The sequence below is a fragment of the Lissotriton helveticus genome, chromosome 2_2 (genome assembly GCF_964261635.1).
Source record: "Lissotriton helveticus chromosome 2_2, aLisHel1.1, whole genome shotgun sequence".
NCBI classification, from domain to species: Eukaryota; Metazoa; Chordata; class Amphibia; order Caudata; family Salamandridae; genus Lissotriton; species Lissotriton helveticus.
In genome coordinates, this window is record NC_136060.1 from 256,952,744 (window position 1) to 256,972,807 (window position 20,064).

General features: G+C 47.5%; 1 protein-coding gene across 5 annotated transcripts in view; it reads left to right on the top strand.

Annotated features, from left to right (window-relative positions):
- CCDC149 (coiled-coil domain containing 149) overlaps positions 1–20,064 on the top strand; it is a 480,627-nt gene that overhangs the window by 95,830 nt on the left and 364,733 nt on the right. Inside the window, exon 2 of one of the 5 annotated variants that reach the window (XM_078678385.1) lies at positions 3,391–3,435. The exons of the other annotated variants lie outside the window; for them this stretch is intronic. Within the exon in view, the coding sequence (XP_078534511.1) occupies positions 3,391–3,435 (45 nt within the window). The remainder of the gene's footprint in view (positions 1–3,390; positions 3,436–20,064) is intronic. 5 annotated transcript variants of the gene reach the window in all.

Consider the following 20,064-nt stretch of genomic DNA (forward strand, 5'->3'; position numbering starts at 1 on the left):
CAGATACTGGGATCTCCTGTTTTGTGGCTGTTTACAGTATAAACCTAATGAATTTGACATTAGTTTTATCACCGTAAGTTGATGGCAAAAGCTGTGTCTCGCTCTCAGAGGATGCTGCATTTACACGTCTCCAAACATCAATGCCATATATCATTCACATGCAGCACTCCCTCCTATATATACAGACTCTTTATTAATTTGTTAAAAAGAAAACCATTTACAATTTAAAACATGTCTGGTTCGAACAATATAAAATGACAATAATAGATGTTAAAAACGGTGGGTTTTAAATTACTAAAAAGTAAATGGATCATTATAGGCTAATAATGTTCTTCTGGAGGACCTCGCTCTGGTTTTCTGATAATGTAGTCTCTAGCTCAATTGTTCGGCCTTTTAACTTGGCCGCCATGCTAAGATGAGGAGGGATTGGTTGTGGATGTGACTTCTAGTAGTTTTGACATTTTGTGGACGAATTTCGTAAGCCCAATTTTTTAACTTGGTGTTGTTAGGATTTAGGGTGACCAATATTGCTTGGCGACAAGATCCAACTCCCAACCTGATCCATTGGCCTCGCAGCAATGACCCTCTGGCCGTGAGCAATACAAGGCATACACAAACTATGTGTTCCATTATTTCGGAATGATAGCCACAGAACCTGCATTCAATACTGCTATTGGCCGGCGCCATTCGGGAAGGTTCTTAAGAAAAGGCCAGTCACCTAAACTCAGGGCTAAAAACTTTTGTTTCCAATAAAGTGCGTATGTGCTTTATAAATAGTGCGGCTGGACATCCAGTTTAAAATTGGAGATTACTGACCAAGCCTGTTTCCTCCTGTTTCACCTTTTTGTCTATAAACTTTCAAGCAGGGTTTAAGTCAAGGTTAGATGCCATCTACCCACTATTTTTACAGGGTAGACGTGTCTACCCTGCTGCAAAGCTGTCCGCTTTCAGCAGAGTGCCACGTTCCTTTCCTAAATTCACAGAAATTTGCTACATTTGCCTCTGATTATTTTCAGACACCGGGACACTTTCAGCAGCACCTGCACGTTGTCTGCTTTTGTTCCGAGCAGTAATGTGCTGCCGATGGGGAAGAGGCTTAATCACATTCCAGCTTCACCCAAAACAAGTTAAGGTGTCATTAGGCCTCCTTTTGTTGGAGTATTCTGTCTGGGAGTTATTGGGAACCTCACCCCTAGATGCAATGGAGGGGAAATATAGGCTGAAAAAAGAGAAATAAAAACTCCCCTTGGGACCAACATTTCACCCACAAGGGGCAATTCACCACTTAACCCCACCATTCACCAACTAAATAGGGATTCCGTTTTTTGAACGGAGGAAGAAGTATCCGAGCCCCATAAAAAATGCAACAAAAGGGCTATAATTTTTAACTCAATATATGGTTTTGGGTCGCTTTTGAAATAATTGAAGACCAGCCCAATATAGAAACAACGTGCCACTTGAGGTAGCATATCCTATACTTGAATACTTGAAGATTGAAAGTGACTATAGTGGTATGAGACCTGATCCCTATCCAGAGAGAGGACCTCATGTGGTGCTCACTTGTCTGGTCACATTGCTGGACTTATTCTAAGGGGTGATCCCTAAAATGTATAGAAGACTATATCCTTACCCAGAAGGTTGGGGCACATGTTTAAAAAACTCAAAAGAACAGACGAATAACTTTATGGCACTGCCATTAAGTGATATTTATGTATTTGTTTAATTTTAAATTGACGTGATCTATACCCAAAAGTATTGTCCTGAAGAACGTGGTGCGTATGTACCTAAGTCCACCAAAATGCATCAACGCAAGTTTAAGCTGAATCCAATTGCAAAGAGAAATGTAGATGAAAAATAGTGTTTTCACCAGTCCTCAAGTGTGATGTGAATTATTGGATCAGCAGTTGCAACAGATTTATGTGTACTGTGTTTGTGGCATCTCCAATTTGATTCACAAAGTTAAATGCTTTGATTGATATGTGATTTACTGCGCTTACTTGCCTTGGGTGGGGCTGCAATAGGGTATGTTTTTATTGGGAAATGTTTTTAATTGGGATATGAAAGATTCTTTTACTGTGAAAACATTATGTTAAAGAGTTAAGTATACACATGAGATTCTTTTTAATTTAAGCTTTGTGTAAAATTTCTTTCCTGGCGGTATACATGAATCCATATTTAGTTAATTAATGGTGCAATAGAGTGGTGGATTGCACGTTGTTGGTGATATATTGGTTCCAAGGGGAGGTTTTATTTCTCACAAAGGCTCCCATTTTCTCTCCTCACAGGTACTTAAGAAAGAAATGCTTTTGTCTGTGTTCAGCCCATGTATATAAGAGATATGCACACACTGCAAGAACGTCAGAAGTGTTTATTGACCCAATATTGACACAAATAATTTAAATACCACTATTTTGTTTTATTTCTTTTATCACGCTTTAGCACTACAATAGTGCTAAAGTGATATAAAAGAAGTAAAACAAAATAGGGGTATTTAAATTGTTATTCGTGTACGTGTGATGTTAAACGCTCGAACACCCTGCATTGGGATGTGAAGTGCCACTACTCATCCCAAAGCAGGGTCTCCGAGTGCTTTATATCACATGACAAATGATATGTGTGTACATCAATTTAAAGGATGTGTTCCATAAGACAGCGAAGATTACAAGTTGTAGGAACCACATGTCCCTCATATCTCACTGTGCTATATTAGAAAGATCACAATTTATGAACTGCAAGTAACAAAAATATCTGTCTTAAAAGCAGTAACCCACTTATCGATTTCACATAAAATAAACATCTGTCATCTGTGTGTTTCATATTGTGCTTTGCAGCAGACATAATAACCTTCTATGCTACGTTGAATCAAAACTAGGCCAAGGAAAAACACAGATCTCTTCAGCAAATATGTTATCCTCCAGAGTTATCATACCATTATTATTATTCCCTAATATTTAGCTGGCACACAAAGATCTCTGGAGCAGGTGCCTTAACCCCTTAAGATATTTTAAAATACAGATATTGCAAACAATTAAGAAAAACAGATTTACTGCCACATTTCTCCTTGTTGCCAATTTCTTTGTGGCAGAGATTTAAAAAAAAATGCATACGTTGAGGCCCTGATTTTACATTGGGGGTTGCGTCAATATTATGGCACAACCCCAGTACAAAAGCTAATTTGTTAAATATTGTAATGCGCTCAAATGTACTCATAACAGAACTGCTCAAAAATATGTGAGATCATATTACCTATGTAATTTCCTGTGAGGTCATGGGTTGTGGTGCCACTTCCAGTGATGTCACAGGTGGTGATGTCACTTCCTGTGATGTCACCTGCAGTGATGTAACAACCATTCTGCCTAACTTGGTGTGTCTACATACTTCTTGTTTTAGGACCTGAGCCCTGCTTACAAGGATACAGCACTTCAGTGTTTACAGGTCAGTGTCTGTGTGGCAAACCAGTAGATCGTCTCCTTCAGTTAACTGAGGCTAAATTGACCAGAACTGTCTAAACTCATATGATGACCTCTATAAAAGAGTAGTGAGTAAACAGTCTCGGGATTAACCAGTATAATATTGCCTCCTCTTTGCTTATACTTCAAAAACACTTCATGTATTTTTCAAAACAGGCAAAGACATCATTGCAACAATAAATTCATTTTCCTGACTTTAATTAATAAAACACTGTTCACTCCTGATGTGGGTGTAAAGCATTATATCCCTGGGGTTGGATGTAGGCAGGTCACCAATAGTGGCTGCAAACTGAGCGTCTGCTTTTTGCCCCTCGACTGTCATTTTACGATGAAACCTATGTACTAAAATATCACATAGCAAAATATTCATTTAGAGAGGTTTGTAAAGCAACCTTGACCAGCGTGTGGCGCTATTTACGAGTAGTGTGTGTGCAGTAGCAGTCTGTTCGTTTTTACTCTCCCGTTTTTGTATTTGAGTTTATTTTAATTTTGGGCACTTATTCCTTGATTTTAAAATTGCCTGGCCCACATACCCTCATCTCTGTCATCTCTACTTGCACCCTAATTGGTACAACTCACCGCTCTTTGCGGGTCCTTCGCCCTGTCTCGAGGCGGCCATCTTTGGTGAGTGGGAGCAGCGTGCATCAGTCCTTTCTCTACCTTGCTGGTTGAGTATATAGGTAGGCAACCTCGGTCAGCGCGGTCCTTGACCAGCGTGTGGCGCTATTTACGAGTAGTGTGTGTGCAGTAGCAGTCTGTTTGTTTTTACTCTCCCGTTTTTGTATTTGAGTTTATTTTAATTTTGGGCACTTATTCCTTGATTTTAAATTTGCCTGGCCCACATACCCTCATCTCTGTCATCTCTACTTGCACCCTAATTGGTACAACTCACCGCTCTTTGCGGGTCCTTCGCCCTGTCTCGAGGCGGCCATCTTTGGTGAGTGGGAGCAGCGTGCATCAGTCCTTTCTCTACCTTGCTGGTTGAGTATATAGGTAGGCAACCTCGGTCAGCGCGGTCCTTGACCAGCGTGTGGCGCTATTTACGAGTAGTGTGTGTGCAGTAGCAGTCTGTTCGTTTTTACTCTCCCGTTTTTGTATTTGAGTTTATTTTAATTTTGGGCACTTATTCCTTGATTTTAAAATTGCCTGGCCCACATACCCTCATCTCTGTCATCTCTACTTGCACCCTAATTGGTACAACTCACCGCTCTTTGCGGGTCCTTCGCCCTGTCTCGAGGCGGCCATCTTTGGTGAGTGGGAGCAGCGTGCATCAGTCCTTTCTCTACCTTGCTGGTTCAGTATATAGGTAGCCATGTCAACGCGCAGCGGTTCCGCGCAGCGGGGACGCCGAATTGACGCCGAATTGACGCCGGAGTTACGCCAGAGTTCAGCCCGTCTGTGCCCGTCCGGGCCCAGACGGGCCTAGGGCCTGTCATCATGCCCGTTCCTCTGGCGCCTCCTACCAACAGGTTACGATATGGGAGGGATGTTCTTATCTCCTATCGTTCGCCCCACCCTACCAGTTGTTGTTTTGCACAGGAGGGAACCTTTCCTTTCCTACCGTGTAGAGCCTGTCTGTCCGGCCAGAATTTAGTGGCGGGGAAATCCGCCCTTTCCATGGCTCTATTAAACTGCCGGTCCTTGCCGAGTCATGCCATTGAAATTAATTCACTCATCTTGGATCACGAGCTCGATGTGTTGTTTCTTACCGAGACTTGGCTCTCATCCAGCTCCGGCCCTGATATGGTCAGAGCACTCCCTCCAGGTTTTCTTATATCCCACCTTGATAGACCTATAGGGAGGGGAGGAGGCATTGCTATCCTTTTCAGAGACACGCTGGCTTGTAAGATTCAGATCGGAGGGGTGACTGATTGTGAGAGCTGTCAGTTTTCCCTTCGTCTTTCACCTACAGTGTCCTTGGTAGGCTTGCTGATTTATCGCCCTCCTGGACCCTTGGGAAATTTCCCTAACTCTCTCCTAGAAACTACCGCACTTCTTGCTTCCTCATCTGCCAATTTTGTCCTTCTCGGGGACCTCAATATCCATCTTGATGACCCCACCAATGTCGTGGGTGTAGATCTTCTCGAGGACCTCAAATCTTTTGGAATCAATTTGGCCAACTCGGGCGCGACCCATGAGAAGGGCCACTTGCTAGATCCCATACTTTCAAATCTGGACTATCTCAATTCATCTCCGGCTCTTGCCCTGCCTTGGACAGACCATTTTTTGGTGTCCGCAAAGTGGCAATTTGATAGTCCAGTAGCGGTGGCCCCAAGGGTTCAAATCTTGGAAAGAGCCTGGTCGAGGCTCATAGTTGATTCCTGGGCGGCACACCTGGAGGCTACGCTACCCCCTCGGGGAGTCAACCCGATCAGTGCTGATGCCAATTTTTACATCTGGCTCTCGGACTCGTTGGACACCCTCCTTCCAAAAAAGAAACAACTTACGAGGGGGAAGAGAGTGGGTTCGGCGCCTTGGTATTCGTCTGAATTGAGGACCCTGAGGAAGGGATGCAAGAGGCTAGAGCGGTCCTGGAGAAGAGACTGGAGTGAAACGAGCCGGAAACAATATCGTGCGGCTCTGAGCAGTTATAAATCTGCTATTCGGGTGGCAAAATCGGGATTCTTTGAAGAGAGAATAGGCTCTGCGGCCAACTCTTCCAAAGAGTCGTTCAGGGTCATAAAGGAACTACTGAATATCCCCGAACCTCAGGTCATCCACGAGGACCCACGCAAAAAATGCATAGAATTGGCCTCCTTTTTTAAATCCAAAATCGACAACATACTGGCTTCCCTTCCCCGCCAGGGGGAGGCTTCTTCCTTGGATGATAACTTCAGTTCCCAACTTAGGATGCGATCAGTGGAGCTGGCCTCTCTCGGTCCGGTCACTACGGAGGAAGCTCTCTCGGTTTTGAGGACCATGAAGAGTGGTTCCCCGAAAGACCCAGCACCTATTAAATATCTTAAACAGGTGGCTTCTACCATCGGCGGCCCAGTGACGGACCTTATAAACTTGTCCCTCACTCAAGGGATAGTCCCCCCCAGTTGGAAAGGGGCGGTGGTTAAGGCTCTTTTGAAAAAGCCTAACCTGGATCCCGCCGACCTCGCCAACTTTAGGCCGATCTCCTTGCTGTCGGGTATTAGTAAGGTGGCTGAGAAGTTGGTAAACAGTCGCCTGTCGGACTTCCTGGAAGCTAACTCCCTCCTGGGCGATTCCCAAACGGGTTTTCGTCCCGGTCAGGGGACTGACACCGCCCTGTTGGCGGTCGTGGAGAATGCAAGGAGCATTTTGGATTCGGGGGGATCAGTGGCAGTGATCCTCCTGGACCTCAGTGCTGCTTTTGACACCGTGGACCATCAGGTGCTTCTCCAACGGCTGTCGGGGGTGGGGGTCACCGGTGTGGCTCTCAAATGGTTTGCTTCCTTCTTGGAAGGTCGGACATTTGAGGTGTGGGAAGGCCATGAAAAATCATCTACAATCCCTCTCCAGTGTGGGGTGCCACAGGGCTCTTCATTGAGCCCTACCTTATTCAACATTTACATGGCCCCCCTGGAGAGTGTGGTACTGCCGCTGGGTATTAAAATCATCAGCTACGCTGATGATACTCAGCTGGTGGTTGGCCTTTCCCAGTCGGCGCATCATCCCGACCGGCTGCACTCGTGTCTGGAGAAGATCTACACGTGGATGTGCAGCTCAGCGCTAAAGTTGAACGGCTCCAAGACGGAACTCATGCTGCTGGGGAACTCCTCTCCATCTTTGTCCCCCAGCAGCTGGCCTGACTGTCTGGGACCGGTACCCACCCCCAAGCAGGAGATCAAGAGCTTGGGGGTGTGGCTGGAGCGGGGCCTTTCGTTTAAAACGCATGCTAAAAAGACTGCTGGCGTGTGTTTTGGCCTGCTCCGCTCAGCCCGGAAGATCTTACCTTTGCTCCCAGCGTCCACTAGGAGGCTTCTCATCCAGGGATTGATCATCTCGCGGCTGGATTTCAGCAACGCGTTATTCCTGGGTGCACCTGAATCTACCCTGAACAAACTGCAGCAAGTGCAGAATGCTGCCGCCAGGCTCTTGACGGGTCTCCCCAGGCGTCAGTCTGCTCGCCCGGCGCTGAGGGCTCTGCATTGGCTCCCTGTTAGGGACAGGGTGAAATTCAAATCACTCTGTATAGCCCATAAAGTTCTGCATGGGGTAGGCCCACCTATTCTGGGGGAGATGGTCCAGCCTTACAAGGCTCCTCGCTCTCTTCGCTCCGACCATCAACATCTTCTTCAGGTCGGGAGGGTGAAGAGGGCTAGAACTGGTGGCAGAAGGTTTTCGATAAATGTGGCCACTTTGTGGAATTCACTGCCCCTACAACTTCGTTCGGAAGCTAGTCTTCTCCGGTTCCGCAAACTTTTAAAGACGTTTCTGTTTTCTGCTTAAACCCTGCATTATTCTTTGGTAGTGTTATTATCTGGCGAGCGCTGGGATGCCTATTTGGTAACCAGGCGCTATACAAAACTCAGAATAATAATAATAATAAAGGTGGAATTTATTTAGGCAGGTCAAAATTTGGGTCCCCTGTGAATAGCTGCAGATTCAAGGATGGAGGCCTGTAAGGGACAGCAGGCCATCATCCCTGCTTTTGATTTTCTAAATAGGAAACATTTTTTAGATTTAAATCATTTTTATTCAGTGTTAGAAAAATGCAATTTTGAACACCAGTCTGGCGGCTATGTCCGCATCCAGACAGGAAAAAGAAGAGGGTTGGGAAGGAACGAAAACTGGAGCAAGAAGAGAGAGGACAATAGAATGAAGTATAGGGATAGAGGGATATTTTTAGTTATACATTTGTCTTTGCAGTTTGATCATTCAAACCCGTGATGTCATCATAGCAGTAACAAGAGAGCATCAGGTAGTGAACTTCAAAGTACAAATCAATCCCCAAAGTCTCAGGGTGTACCTCTATATTGCATTTAAGGGGTCTATTTTATTCCTTCCAAAATCAATCGAGATCTACATGCGATAACATATACATCTGATTTTTGTTCCAGCCTACAAGTGATCCACAAAGACTAGAAGGTCTTTGCGGATCACTTGTAGTTTCCATATTTTTGGTAGTGTCATCAGTATATGTTACTCTCCATTTGAAGTGCTTCCTTAAGGGAAGCTACTTTCAACGGAATTGTGTCCCTGAATGATTGATTGATTGAGGTCAAGGTCTCTGATGGTAATCTTCTCAATGCCTCCCAGTCTGGTTTCCAGGCTGTCCTTGCCAGATTCCAGCAAGGATGTCATTATCTCCACATTCCTCCTCTTGGCCTCCATTGCTTCCACTTTTGCATCTACCTCAAATCTACCTATTTCTTTAGAAGAGAGTCCAGTGCCCCATCATGTCTTTCTGTCTTTTCACAGAGCAGTAACCATGTCACTAGCCTCTAAATTCGCAGTTCTTTGTTCTTTGGCTTTTTAGTTGAAGAAGTCAGATTTAATCTTTTTCTGTGCCTTTCCCACCATTGCGATGACTGTCTCTGCACAAAACTACTCGGGGGATATAGCACTTGATTTGTCAAAAACAATTAACACAGATCTAAAACTAACCTCTTGAAAGGCGCTACTGGGACATGTGAAGGATGAAACCACATAGGAATATACAGACGGGGGCACTTTTACTAACCAAGAGGATGGTGGCATTGAGAAGTAGTAGAGTGCCTGGTCAAATTATGAAAGACTTGGTCAAAGATCCAATTGTTTGTAATGACGAAGTTGAGGCAAAGATCTCCTTGCTCCCCTGAACATCCTGACGTAAAGATGTCTGGTACCTGTTGAAGACGCATCTAGCAAACCAGGAAGATGGGACTGAAAGGAACTCTGATAGTAAGCCAAATGGATAGGACAAAAAGGGAGGATGATGGAACAGATGGAAATCAATGCCACATTGAACAATATGCCTGTATTACATTATTGTTCTAACTTTGTGTGCAATGATTTTGAAGCAGCACGATGGTGCCTTTAATTGACTGCATCACCAGTTTCTTGTTGTGTGCTTATAACATGAGAAAATTCTAAAAATGAATGTCTCTGCAGCACAGTCTCTCAGCGTTCCAGGGACTCAGTCGAGCATATGATGAGTGTTGCCTCACTCTGCCCTTCCGCACCCCCACCCCACTGCTGCCTTGATTCCTCGAAGCGCAGAACAGGCCAACAATCAAGGGCCCCGTGAAGCCAGTGTGGAATTCAACCCAATGGCCATCATGAAGACTCTTTCACAGATTGAACCTGAGTTCCCCATCTCACTATTGGCTCTGGGCATTCCACCACCATGCTGAATCAGTGGTACTGCTAGACCTGCGCTCAACTCTGTGGAGGTTCAATCCTTCTCTGCAGCTTCATCAGCGTTTGAGCCCATTGCCAAGGGCTCAAAATGCATCTTGGGGCCAGAGCCCCAGAGGAGAAAGTCCACCTTTTCTTCTCCTAGGCTTTACCTGCAGAACTTTTTTTTTTTTTAAACAAACAATTTCCATTAAAGGGACATGTGCTTCTTTAAAAACATGCTTCCTGTTTGGCGGCACCTCAGGAAGAGCAACAGCTCCAGTCCTTTTAGCCTGCCCGGCAGAATACCGACAGCTGTTTTGGTAATTGCAAAACTTGCAACTGCAGAAGACCTTTTACTTGAGAGACTATATTGTTCACTTACTTTTAAACAGGGAAAACTGTATGTAACATAGGGAAAAGCCTCTTCTTCACCTGATCATTTTAACATTCTACATGTTATTTATTCTGAGCCCTTTAATGATGGCTTGTTTGTTTTTAAAGATTATGACGGATAATGAGATAAACTTGTTCTGAGTTTGATGTTCAAATGACAACAATTTCTCGAAGTTAGGTACTTTTATAATGCACTGTAATTGCCTTAGCCTGTAACTATAATAGCCCATTCAGTAAATAATTGTGAGAATCCATCACTCCATCTATTTTCAGTCCCCCCCCCCTCAGAACTTCACTGAATACAGTTTTGCGACTGAACTACTTACTTCATGTATCAGGCTTCCTCTTGTTTGGATGCCTTGTACATTTCATTCTGTTGTTCTCTGATATGATATATACAGTACATAAACCTTTCTGGACATACTCTCAATCACATTCCTACAACGTTCATTATCACAAAAGGGGCCCTGTAACCTCAGTGCCTGCCAACATATGGAATCCTGATAGTTCACCTGGGTTCTAGTTCTATTAGTGTTGACCTTACAACATGCAGCATCTAAACTGAGGCAGGTGGTGTGGTTCACTGAAACACAATTTTGGGTCTCAGGAAGCTGGGGCCTCTCTCAGGAGAAGCCTGAGATCTCCCTCAGGATGAGCCGGAGATCTACTCTGCAACTTCAGGGTCAATAGGATGCAGGACGTTAAGGAGACTGTATACACATTGATGACTCCAAACAAAAGGGAAGGTGAAGAAATAGTTGAAAAATCAACTAAAGGGGTTAATGTAACAATAAATGTAGACCATGAAGAAGGCCCCCTCATGTCAATGCAAGCATCAGCAGAAAGAAGTGTACAGATGTACGTATTAAAGGACAAATACAGGCCTAAGCCTGTTTGCAATTGTAGAATAGAAAAGCAGTGCAAAATGGAGTCAGGACCCGGGAGCGGGAAGTAGACACAAGCTTCCGTAGAATAGAGAAATATAATTGGACACAGCAGAAATGGAAAGTTACAGGCCCGCATTGCGAGAACACGTCTCTGAGAAAATATGTAGATAAAGTAGCACAGAAGCGCAGGATGGGTGGGAGATTAGGCCTTGTAGAGTAGTAAACTTGTAGGGAGTGAGCATTGCTAGGTTTGAAACAGATAAGCTAAGGACAACTGGTAGCACAGTAGTAGTGAAGAAATGTAACGAATAACGTGCACGAGTTGCATTCCATAATAGTGTGATTAGCTTGTTTTTTGCAGGAAGTATTACTTCTTGATATGACGTTGTGCTTAAGCAAATGTATTATTGAAAATGCAAATAAATTACGTATTTGCGCTCACAAATGTGTAAAAGAAACTGGCTGCCAAATTGTAAATTGAAGTTCAGATTCCAGATCCACAGAGCTGACTGACCTTCTGCTCGCTTTATATGAACGTTATACTATATTGCCTACAGAAGTCGTGTTGTTTCTTTTTTTACATCTGGCAACAGCTCCATCTGTTTTCAGTTGCCCCTCAGAACTTCACTGAATACAACTTTGCGACGGAACTACTTACTTACGTGTAGAATACTTCCTCTGGTTTGGATGCCCTGTACATTTCATGCTCTTGTTCTCTGATATGATATATACATTACTTAAACTTTTCTGAACCTACTCTCGATCACATTCCTACAACATTTATTCAGTCTTCACTCATACTCACCTAAATGTTGTTAGTCACATCGGGAAAAGTTGCTCTGTTATCTCCGTGCTGCCAACATGTGGAATCCCGATAGTTCACCTGGGTTCTAGTTCTTTCAGTGTTGACCTTACAACCTGCAGCGCACAAACTGAGGCAGGTATTGTGGTCCACTGAAACACAATTTTTGGTCTCAGGAAGCTGGGGCCTCTCTCAGTTCAAGTTGAGATCTACTCTGCATCGTCAGGGTCAATGACATAATAGGATGCAGCTTCTGCAATACCCCTCTCAACGTTCAACTTATACATCCCAACTCCTATCAGGGTGCCCTATGTCTCTGAGCTGACTAATATTCTCCTTACCTGAGCATCAGCTCTAACATTCCAGTAATGGCATCTGAAGAGGCTTTAGTTCTGGCTGATACAGGAAAATTTTGCACAACAGTACACATACATACACATCGTATAAAAGCATAGTGAAACCTACTAATGAAGAGTGAAAAACACCAATGTGGTTCTTCATGCAGTTTTGTTTGTCCAGTACTGGAAACATATTGCAGTGCACAAGCATCTACTCTGACAAATAGTCATTCCCATCAAGCATTTGAATTATGAACCTTGTGGGTGCTGTACACATTTCTGCACCCATCCAGTACAATATTAGATTGAATTTGATCTGTGGTGTTGGCTTCTTTCACTAAGTCTTTTGATCAAACCAGAAGTACAACCTCCTTCTGCTAGCTTCGATGTTAAAGCAATAAAGCACTTAGATTATCTGTGTTGTCTCAAAATCTATCTTTGATCATACAGTTGTCTAGGAAGCACACGAAATATGTATTCTTGAAACATATTTATTCTTCTACATAATTCTAACAAACATCATGTTTGGGAAACAGCATACACTGAGCCAAAGAAAACAGCAATGCAGCCAGTGGAGCTGGACACTGCCACTCATTTGCCTCATAAATTAAAATGCTACTGTGAAGTTCTCCATGTCCCACAGCACAGCTTAGGTCTGTAATAATTTGAAGGATCCTTTTTTTTCATTTCAAATAACTAATGCACTAAAATGATAAGTATCCATAATTCGCAGTGGGTCTTTTCCCAACACTATCTGCAGTTCTATCATTTTTCCAAACCTCATGCATTGCACCCAACTTTTCCCACAAAGACCAAATTACTACCAACACCCTTTCAACCATACTCTAGAAGGGCTCTTAATAAACTATACAAAACGAGTAGCTAGGTACTCAGTAGTCAAAAAATTGCCTGAGGCCTTGCAGTATTCATCTAAAGCCCTATATAAATACCGATCCAATATTCTGACTTGTGTACTCTCATGAGACCCTGATATGAGGTACTTGCACCAAAGCATATTTGTTACTTCTTTGTACGTTATTATAAATGTAAGCTTTAGTGAGGTTTCATTTCTCCCCTCATTTACATCTGTCAGCCTAAGTGCAGCCAAATCCCAGGGAACAATTTTAACAAGCATTGGAAAAGCCAATTGTTCTTACTTTTATTTTAATTAAAGTGCTTATTATTTGAGTGACAGTTTTGTTTGTAGGATTTTTTGGGTTCTTGAGTGTGTAAATGTGAAACTGAGTCAGGGTAGATGAAAGAAGGGATGAGCCACTGGATACATGAAATTGAACTCGATATTGTTAGAGCACGATGGGAATTCGGCAACCTATACTTGATGTCTTTATATTTACTGTAACGTAGATTAATTAATTTTTCATGGTGCAGATGCAATTGTCTATCACTAATTTCTGTATACTGTAAATTAAGTGCAGCAGCAGTTTTGGAGTGGCAGCTGAGTGGGATTTGAACTTCTTTGTTACAAATCCGAAAATCTCTTTACTCCTGATGCTTTCAGATCTTCTCAAGATTTTTCAGGCAGCATAGAAGTATGCTGGTTTTTGCATGTGAAAAATTTGGCGATGGTGCAGGTACGTTTGAATTTAATTCTGGCTTCAACTGGAGAAGTCATGAGAAATAGGTGTGATGTGGTAGAATTTCTTGGCTTCAGAAACTAGTCTTTCAGCAGAGTTCATCAAAGGTTCATGGGAAGCAAGGCTTACTTGTGGATGCTTGCCTGGATTGAGCCCCTATGAAATGGCAGCATGCGGATGGAATTTTGGACTACTCTGCAAACGTCTTTAGGGCAGAGCAGGCATTTATTTTTTTCAGATGTAAAAAAGCTTCCTTCAGGTTTGGAAAAGCCACCATTGATATTCTGTAAACGCAGGACTTCAGGCTGATAAGTGCATATCACTTGAAAAATGGTGTCACACTGTCTTGAAAACTAGAACTTACCTTCTTCACTGAACCCATCCAGTGCCTCTTCATGTTGATATGTTTATCTGACAGAAAATTTGGTTGAAAGGAAATAGCCAGCTGGCCCCTCGTACTTATTGTTCTACTCATTCTGTGTTTTTTTTTTGTTCTGTTGTGTAAGCTGTGTAACTTGTCCTTAATGCAGATAGCCACACAAGCCTCTGTTGAGGGCTGGACGCAGCAGTTGTTTTTTAGGTTTTGCCTGCACAGTGCTTGTAAAATCTATTGTATTTACTATAAATCTTTCATGGGGCTTACAATCTTGTCAGTATGCACCAGCTGTAGCCACCACTTCGCCACCACACACTCCACTACATCCAGCAACCATTGATGGGCAGAGGGCGGACTGGGCCAAGGCCAGTGGACAGTGAGTCACCGCTTAGCCAATACCAATCCCAAAAGTGCGAACCTGTATAACACTTGTGGGACACCCCCGCGCCGCACGGCCACCAGCTGCTGCGTGTGCCCCATTGCCTTGCCCTCTGCCTCGCTGCCTGCCTCGCTGCCGGCTGACCCTGCTGTCGTTTGTTTTGTTTTGTTTTGTTCCCCATTTGTGCTTGTTTTTGTTAATAGTTTTTGCCTGCTGTCGCTTGTTTTGTTCTGTTTTGTTCTCCATTTGTGCTTGTTTTGTTAATAGTTTTTGCCCGTGTTAGCGTTTTTTGATTGCCATTTGTGCCTGTATTTTTCGTATTAGCGTTCTCCTATCTGTTTCCCGCCTTCCTCGCCGCCCCCCGTCTTCCCTCCCCGCTCCCCGCTTCCCGCCACCACCGCTGACCCCGCCCCTTTTTTCCTTCTGTTCCCTCCCCGCTCCCGCCTCCCAGCTGCTCCGCCCACCCGCGCACTTGGCCTTATATGGCGACCGTGCGACACAGGTGAGTGTGACCCACTTGTGGGACACCCCCGCGCCGCACGGCCACCAGCTGCTGCGTGTGCCCCATTGCCTTGCCCTCTGCCTCGCTGCCTGCCTCGCTGCCGGCTGACCCTGCTGTCGTTTGTTTTGTTTTGTTTTGTTCCCCATTTGTGCTTGTTTTTGTTAATAGTTTTTGCCTGCTGTCGCTTGTTTTGTTCTGTTTTGTTCTCCATTTGTGCTTGTTTTGTTAATAGTTTTTGCCCGTGTTAGCGTTTTTTGATTGCCATTTGTGCCTGTATTTTTCGTATTAGCGTTCTCCTATCTGTTTCCCGCCTTCCTCGCCGCCCCCCGTCTTCCCTCCCCGCTCCCCGCTTCCCGCCACCACCGCTGACCCCGCCCCTTTTTTCCTTCTGTTCCCTCCCCGCTCCCGCCTCCCAGCTGCTCCGCCCACCCGCGCACTTGGCCTTATATGGCGACCGTGCGACACAGGTGAGTGTGACCCACTTGTGGGACACCCCCGCGCCGCACGGCCACCAGCTGCTGCGTGTGCCCCATTGCCTTGCCCTCTGCCTCGCTGCCTGCCTCGCTGCCGGCTGACCCTGCTGTCGTTTGTTTTGTTTTGTTTTGTTCCCCATTTGTGCTTGTTTTTGTTAATAGTTTTTGCCTGCTGTCGCTTGTTTTGTTCTGTTTTGTTCTCCATTTGTGCTTGTTTTGTTAATAGTTTTTGCCCGTGTTAGCGTTTTTTGATTGCCATTTGTGCCTGTATTTTTCGTATTAGCGTTCTCCTATCTGTTTCCCGCCTTCCTCGCCGCCCCCCGTCTTCCCTCCCCGCTTCCCGCCACCACCGCTGACCCCGCCCCTTTTTTCCTTCTGTTCCCTCCCCGCTCCCGCCTCCCAGCTGCTCCGCCCACCCGCGCACTTCGCCTTATATGGCGACCGTGCGAACGTGCAGCGTTGACGCGCAGCGGGCGCGCCGATTGTGCGCCGAAGGCGCGCCAAAGGTAAGCCCGTCTGCGCCCGTCCGCGACCGGATCGCGACCAGCGCCAGGACCCCTGGCCCACGAAGACCCCGACCGACCCGCCTGACGTACTCCGCCGCCACCCTCATCGCACTCAACACCGGCCGACGCCCAGAATGCCACCAAGCCACCCCACGACGCACCCACGGACCGTTCAGCTGCCACGCCTGCAAGTTCACCTGCATCCGGACCTGCCTCGCACCAGCACCCGCCAAGTCAAACACCAGCAGCACCCACCTCAAGTGCATCCTGCTCAACACCCGCTCCGTCCACAGACACGCCATCGAACTCTGGAACCTCCTAGACGCCACAGCCCCTGACGTTGCCTTCCTCACGGAGACCTGGATGAACGCCTCTTCAGCCCCCGACATCGCCATCGCCATCCCAGAGGGCTACAAGATCGTCCGGAGGGACCGCAATGCCAACCAGATGGGAGGAGGCATCGCCATCATCCACAGGAACACCATCCGTCTCACGACCAGCACCGACAACACCCTGACCAGCGCCGAACACCTGCATTTCCAGATCCACACCAACCCGACCACCACCCTTAGAGGCACCCTGATCTACCGACCTCCGGGACCACGCACACAATTCAGCGAGGACATCGCCGACTTCGTCAGCCCGCATGCCCTCCCCTCCGCTGACTACATCCTCCTGGGGGACCTCAACTTCCATCTGGAGAACAACAACGACCGCAACACCAGCACCCTGCTCGACAACCTCGCCAATCTTGGACTCAAGCAGCTGGTGTCCACCCCCACCCACCTCGCCGGACACACACTCGACGCCGTCTTCTCATCCAGCAAAGACGTCGCCTTCAGCCACGCCACAGAACTCCACTGGACGGACCACAGCTGCGTCCACTTCACCTTCAAGAGAACGACGACCCACCACCACCAGCAACAGGCCGCCCGCAGAAGCTGGAACAAGATCACAGCAGACCAGCTCGCCACCTCCCTGAGCCAGCACCCTCCTGCCAGCTCAGCGAACCCCAGCCAGGCCGCCGACAACCTCACGAAGTGGATCAGCAGCTGCGCGGACGAGCTAGCCCCGCTGAGGACCCCGCCCAGCAGACCCGGCAGCAAGAAAGCCCCGTGGTTCTCCGACGAACTCAAGAGCTCCAAGAAGAACTGCCGAGCCCTCGAGAAAGTCTGGAGAAGGGAACCTACACCGGACAACAGGACCACCCTCAAACTGGCCACCCGGAAGCACCACCAGCTGATCCGCGCCGCCAAGAAAACTGCATTCAAGGACCGGCTGGACAACAACGCACACAACAGCAAGGAACTCTTCAACATCGTGAAAGAGCTATCCAACCCCAGCGCAGGAAACAACGACATCACCCCATCGCAAGACCTCTGCGACTCCCTCGCTTCTTACTTCCACAACAAGATCGCGGACATACACAACAGCTTCAACAAACAACCAACGCTCACCATGACCGAACAACCACCCTCCACCACCACCCTCCACGCCTGGACCCCGATCAGCACGAAGACACCATCCGCACGATGAACTCCATCCACTCCGGATCACCGACCGACCCCTGCCCTCACCACGTCTTCAACAAGGCCGACGCTGTCATCGCACCCCACCTGCGAGACATCATCAACACATCCTTCGACACCGCCACCTTCCCTGAGAGCTGGAAGCACGCCGAACTCAGCGCTCTACTCAAGAAACCAACAGCGGACCCCACCGAACTCAAGAACTACCGCCCCATCTCGCTCCTCCCGTTTCCAGCCAAAGTCATCGAGAAGACCGTCAACAAGCAGATGGCCGCCTTCCTCGAGACGAATGGATCCCTCGACCCCTCACAGTCCGGCTTCCGAGCCAATCACAGCACCGAGACCGCCCTCATCGCCGCCACCGATGACATCCGAGCCCTGATGGACAACGGAGAAACAGCGGCCCTCATCCTCCTAGACCTCTCCGCGGCATTCGACACTGTCTGCCACCGCACCCTAGTACAGCGCCTCAGCAACGTCGGAATCCAGGACAAGGCGCTGGAATGGATCATCTCCTTCCTCGACGGAAGAACACAGAGAGTCCGCCTACCACCGTACAAGTCAGAGGCCTCCGAAGTCATCTGCGGCGTCCCTCAAGGATCCTCTCTGAGCCCCACCCTCTTCAACGTCTACATGAGCCCCCTCGCGGCCATCGCACGCCAACACAACCTCAGCATAATCTCCTACGCCGACGACACCCAGCTGATCCTCTCCCTGACCAACGACCCCGCCACCGCCAGAGCCAACCTACACGAAGGGATGAAAGAGGTAGCCGAGTGGATGACGACCAGCCGCCTGAAACTGAACTCGGACAAGACGGAGGTCCTCATCCTGGGCTCCTCACCCTCCGCCTGGGACGACTCCTGGTGGCCTCCCGCCCTGGGCACCGCACCCAAACCGACAGACCATGCACGCAACCTGGGCTTCATCCTGGACTCCTCCCTCTCCATGACCAGGCAAGTCAACAACGTCTCCTCCGCGTGCTTCAACATCCTACGCATGCTACGGAAGATCTTCTGGTGGATCCCCACCGAGACCAGGAAGACCGTCACCCAGGCCCTCGTCACTAGCCGACTGGACTACGGCAACGCCCTCTACGCCAGTACCACCGACCAAGCTCCAGAAGAGACTCCAGCGGATCCAGAACGCCTCAGCCAGACTCATCCTCGACATCCCACGACACAGCCACATCTCCGGACATCTGAGAGACCTTCACTGGCTCCCCGTCAACAAGAGAATCACCTTCCGCCTCCTCACCCACGCACACAAAGCCCTACACGACCAAGGCCCGAGCTACCTCAACAGCCGGCTCAACTTCTACGCTCCCAAACGCCACCTCCGTTCAGCCAACCACGCCCTCGCCGCTGTCCCCCGCATCCGAAGAGCAACTACAGGAGGAAGGTCCTTCTCCTACCTGGCCGCCAAGACCTGGAACTCCCTCCCGACCGACCTGCGCCTGACCCAAGACCACCTCTCCTTCAGGAAAAAGCTGAAGACCTGGCTGTTCGAGCAGTAGCGGCACCCCCCCCCCTCCCCTAAGCGCCTTGAGACCCTACGGGTATGTAGCGCGCTCTATAAGTGTCATTGATTGATTGATTGATTGATAGACCCTTGCTTGGGTGTCGGGAGTACACCTAATAAGCAGTAAGGTATCGAGGCCTCCAGCTGGAAATGTGTAATCCCTGTAACACCTGTAGCATATCTTCCCAATAACTATGGAGTGTACTGCATTCCCACATGAAGTGAAAAAATGCTGCAGGCTCCACTCCACCTCTGGATCGCGCAGCGGAGTTTGAATTAAGCCTGTGTATTCACTGAGGTGTCAAATATGTGCTGTTTGAACTGTGCATTACTGGCCACCTCCCTGACCTGAGCGCAAACTCGCTGCCATTCAGGTTCAGGCAGATCGCCTGTCCATCTGCCCCAGACCCCAGTCATATCAGTCTTGCGGTCAGCTTTCAGAGCCTTATATATGCAGAATATCAAGCCTTCAGTCGAACTCTGGGTCCAGCTGCAGCATCTGCAACTCCACTGGCTCCACAGGGAAATCCAGCCAAACCTTGTGCTCTGTGTGAGACACCTTGGTGTACTGCAGTAACTGGCCTGGCCGTAGCCGAAAGAACTCCTGAGCCTCCCCGAATGTAAGGAAGGTGCTGTTGTGGTACAAATCACCCACTGTGGTGCAGTCCCCGTCATACCCCTGCGTCACATCCCTCACAGACTGTATCTGTTGGAAGCATGACAACCACTTAAGGGGCAGTAATCTGGCGTACAGAGCTCTAGGCAGCACAAAAGTGACCGCCTTCTCCCAGATCTCCGCTACCTGACGAACAATAAATGGACTCCTGCCCCTCGCATTAGGCACCCAGGTAGATCTGTTCTGGCACCCCACTCTGCCAGCAGCGCCTTATCCCTATTTTGGCCCACTGAGCTGCGTATTGTAATAATTCAGCAAAATGGTGCATCTGTAGAACCGGCAGAACGAGTCCTCCTAGCTCTTGTGTTTTACCCTACTCCTTTTAC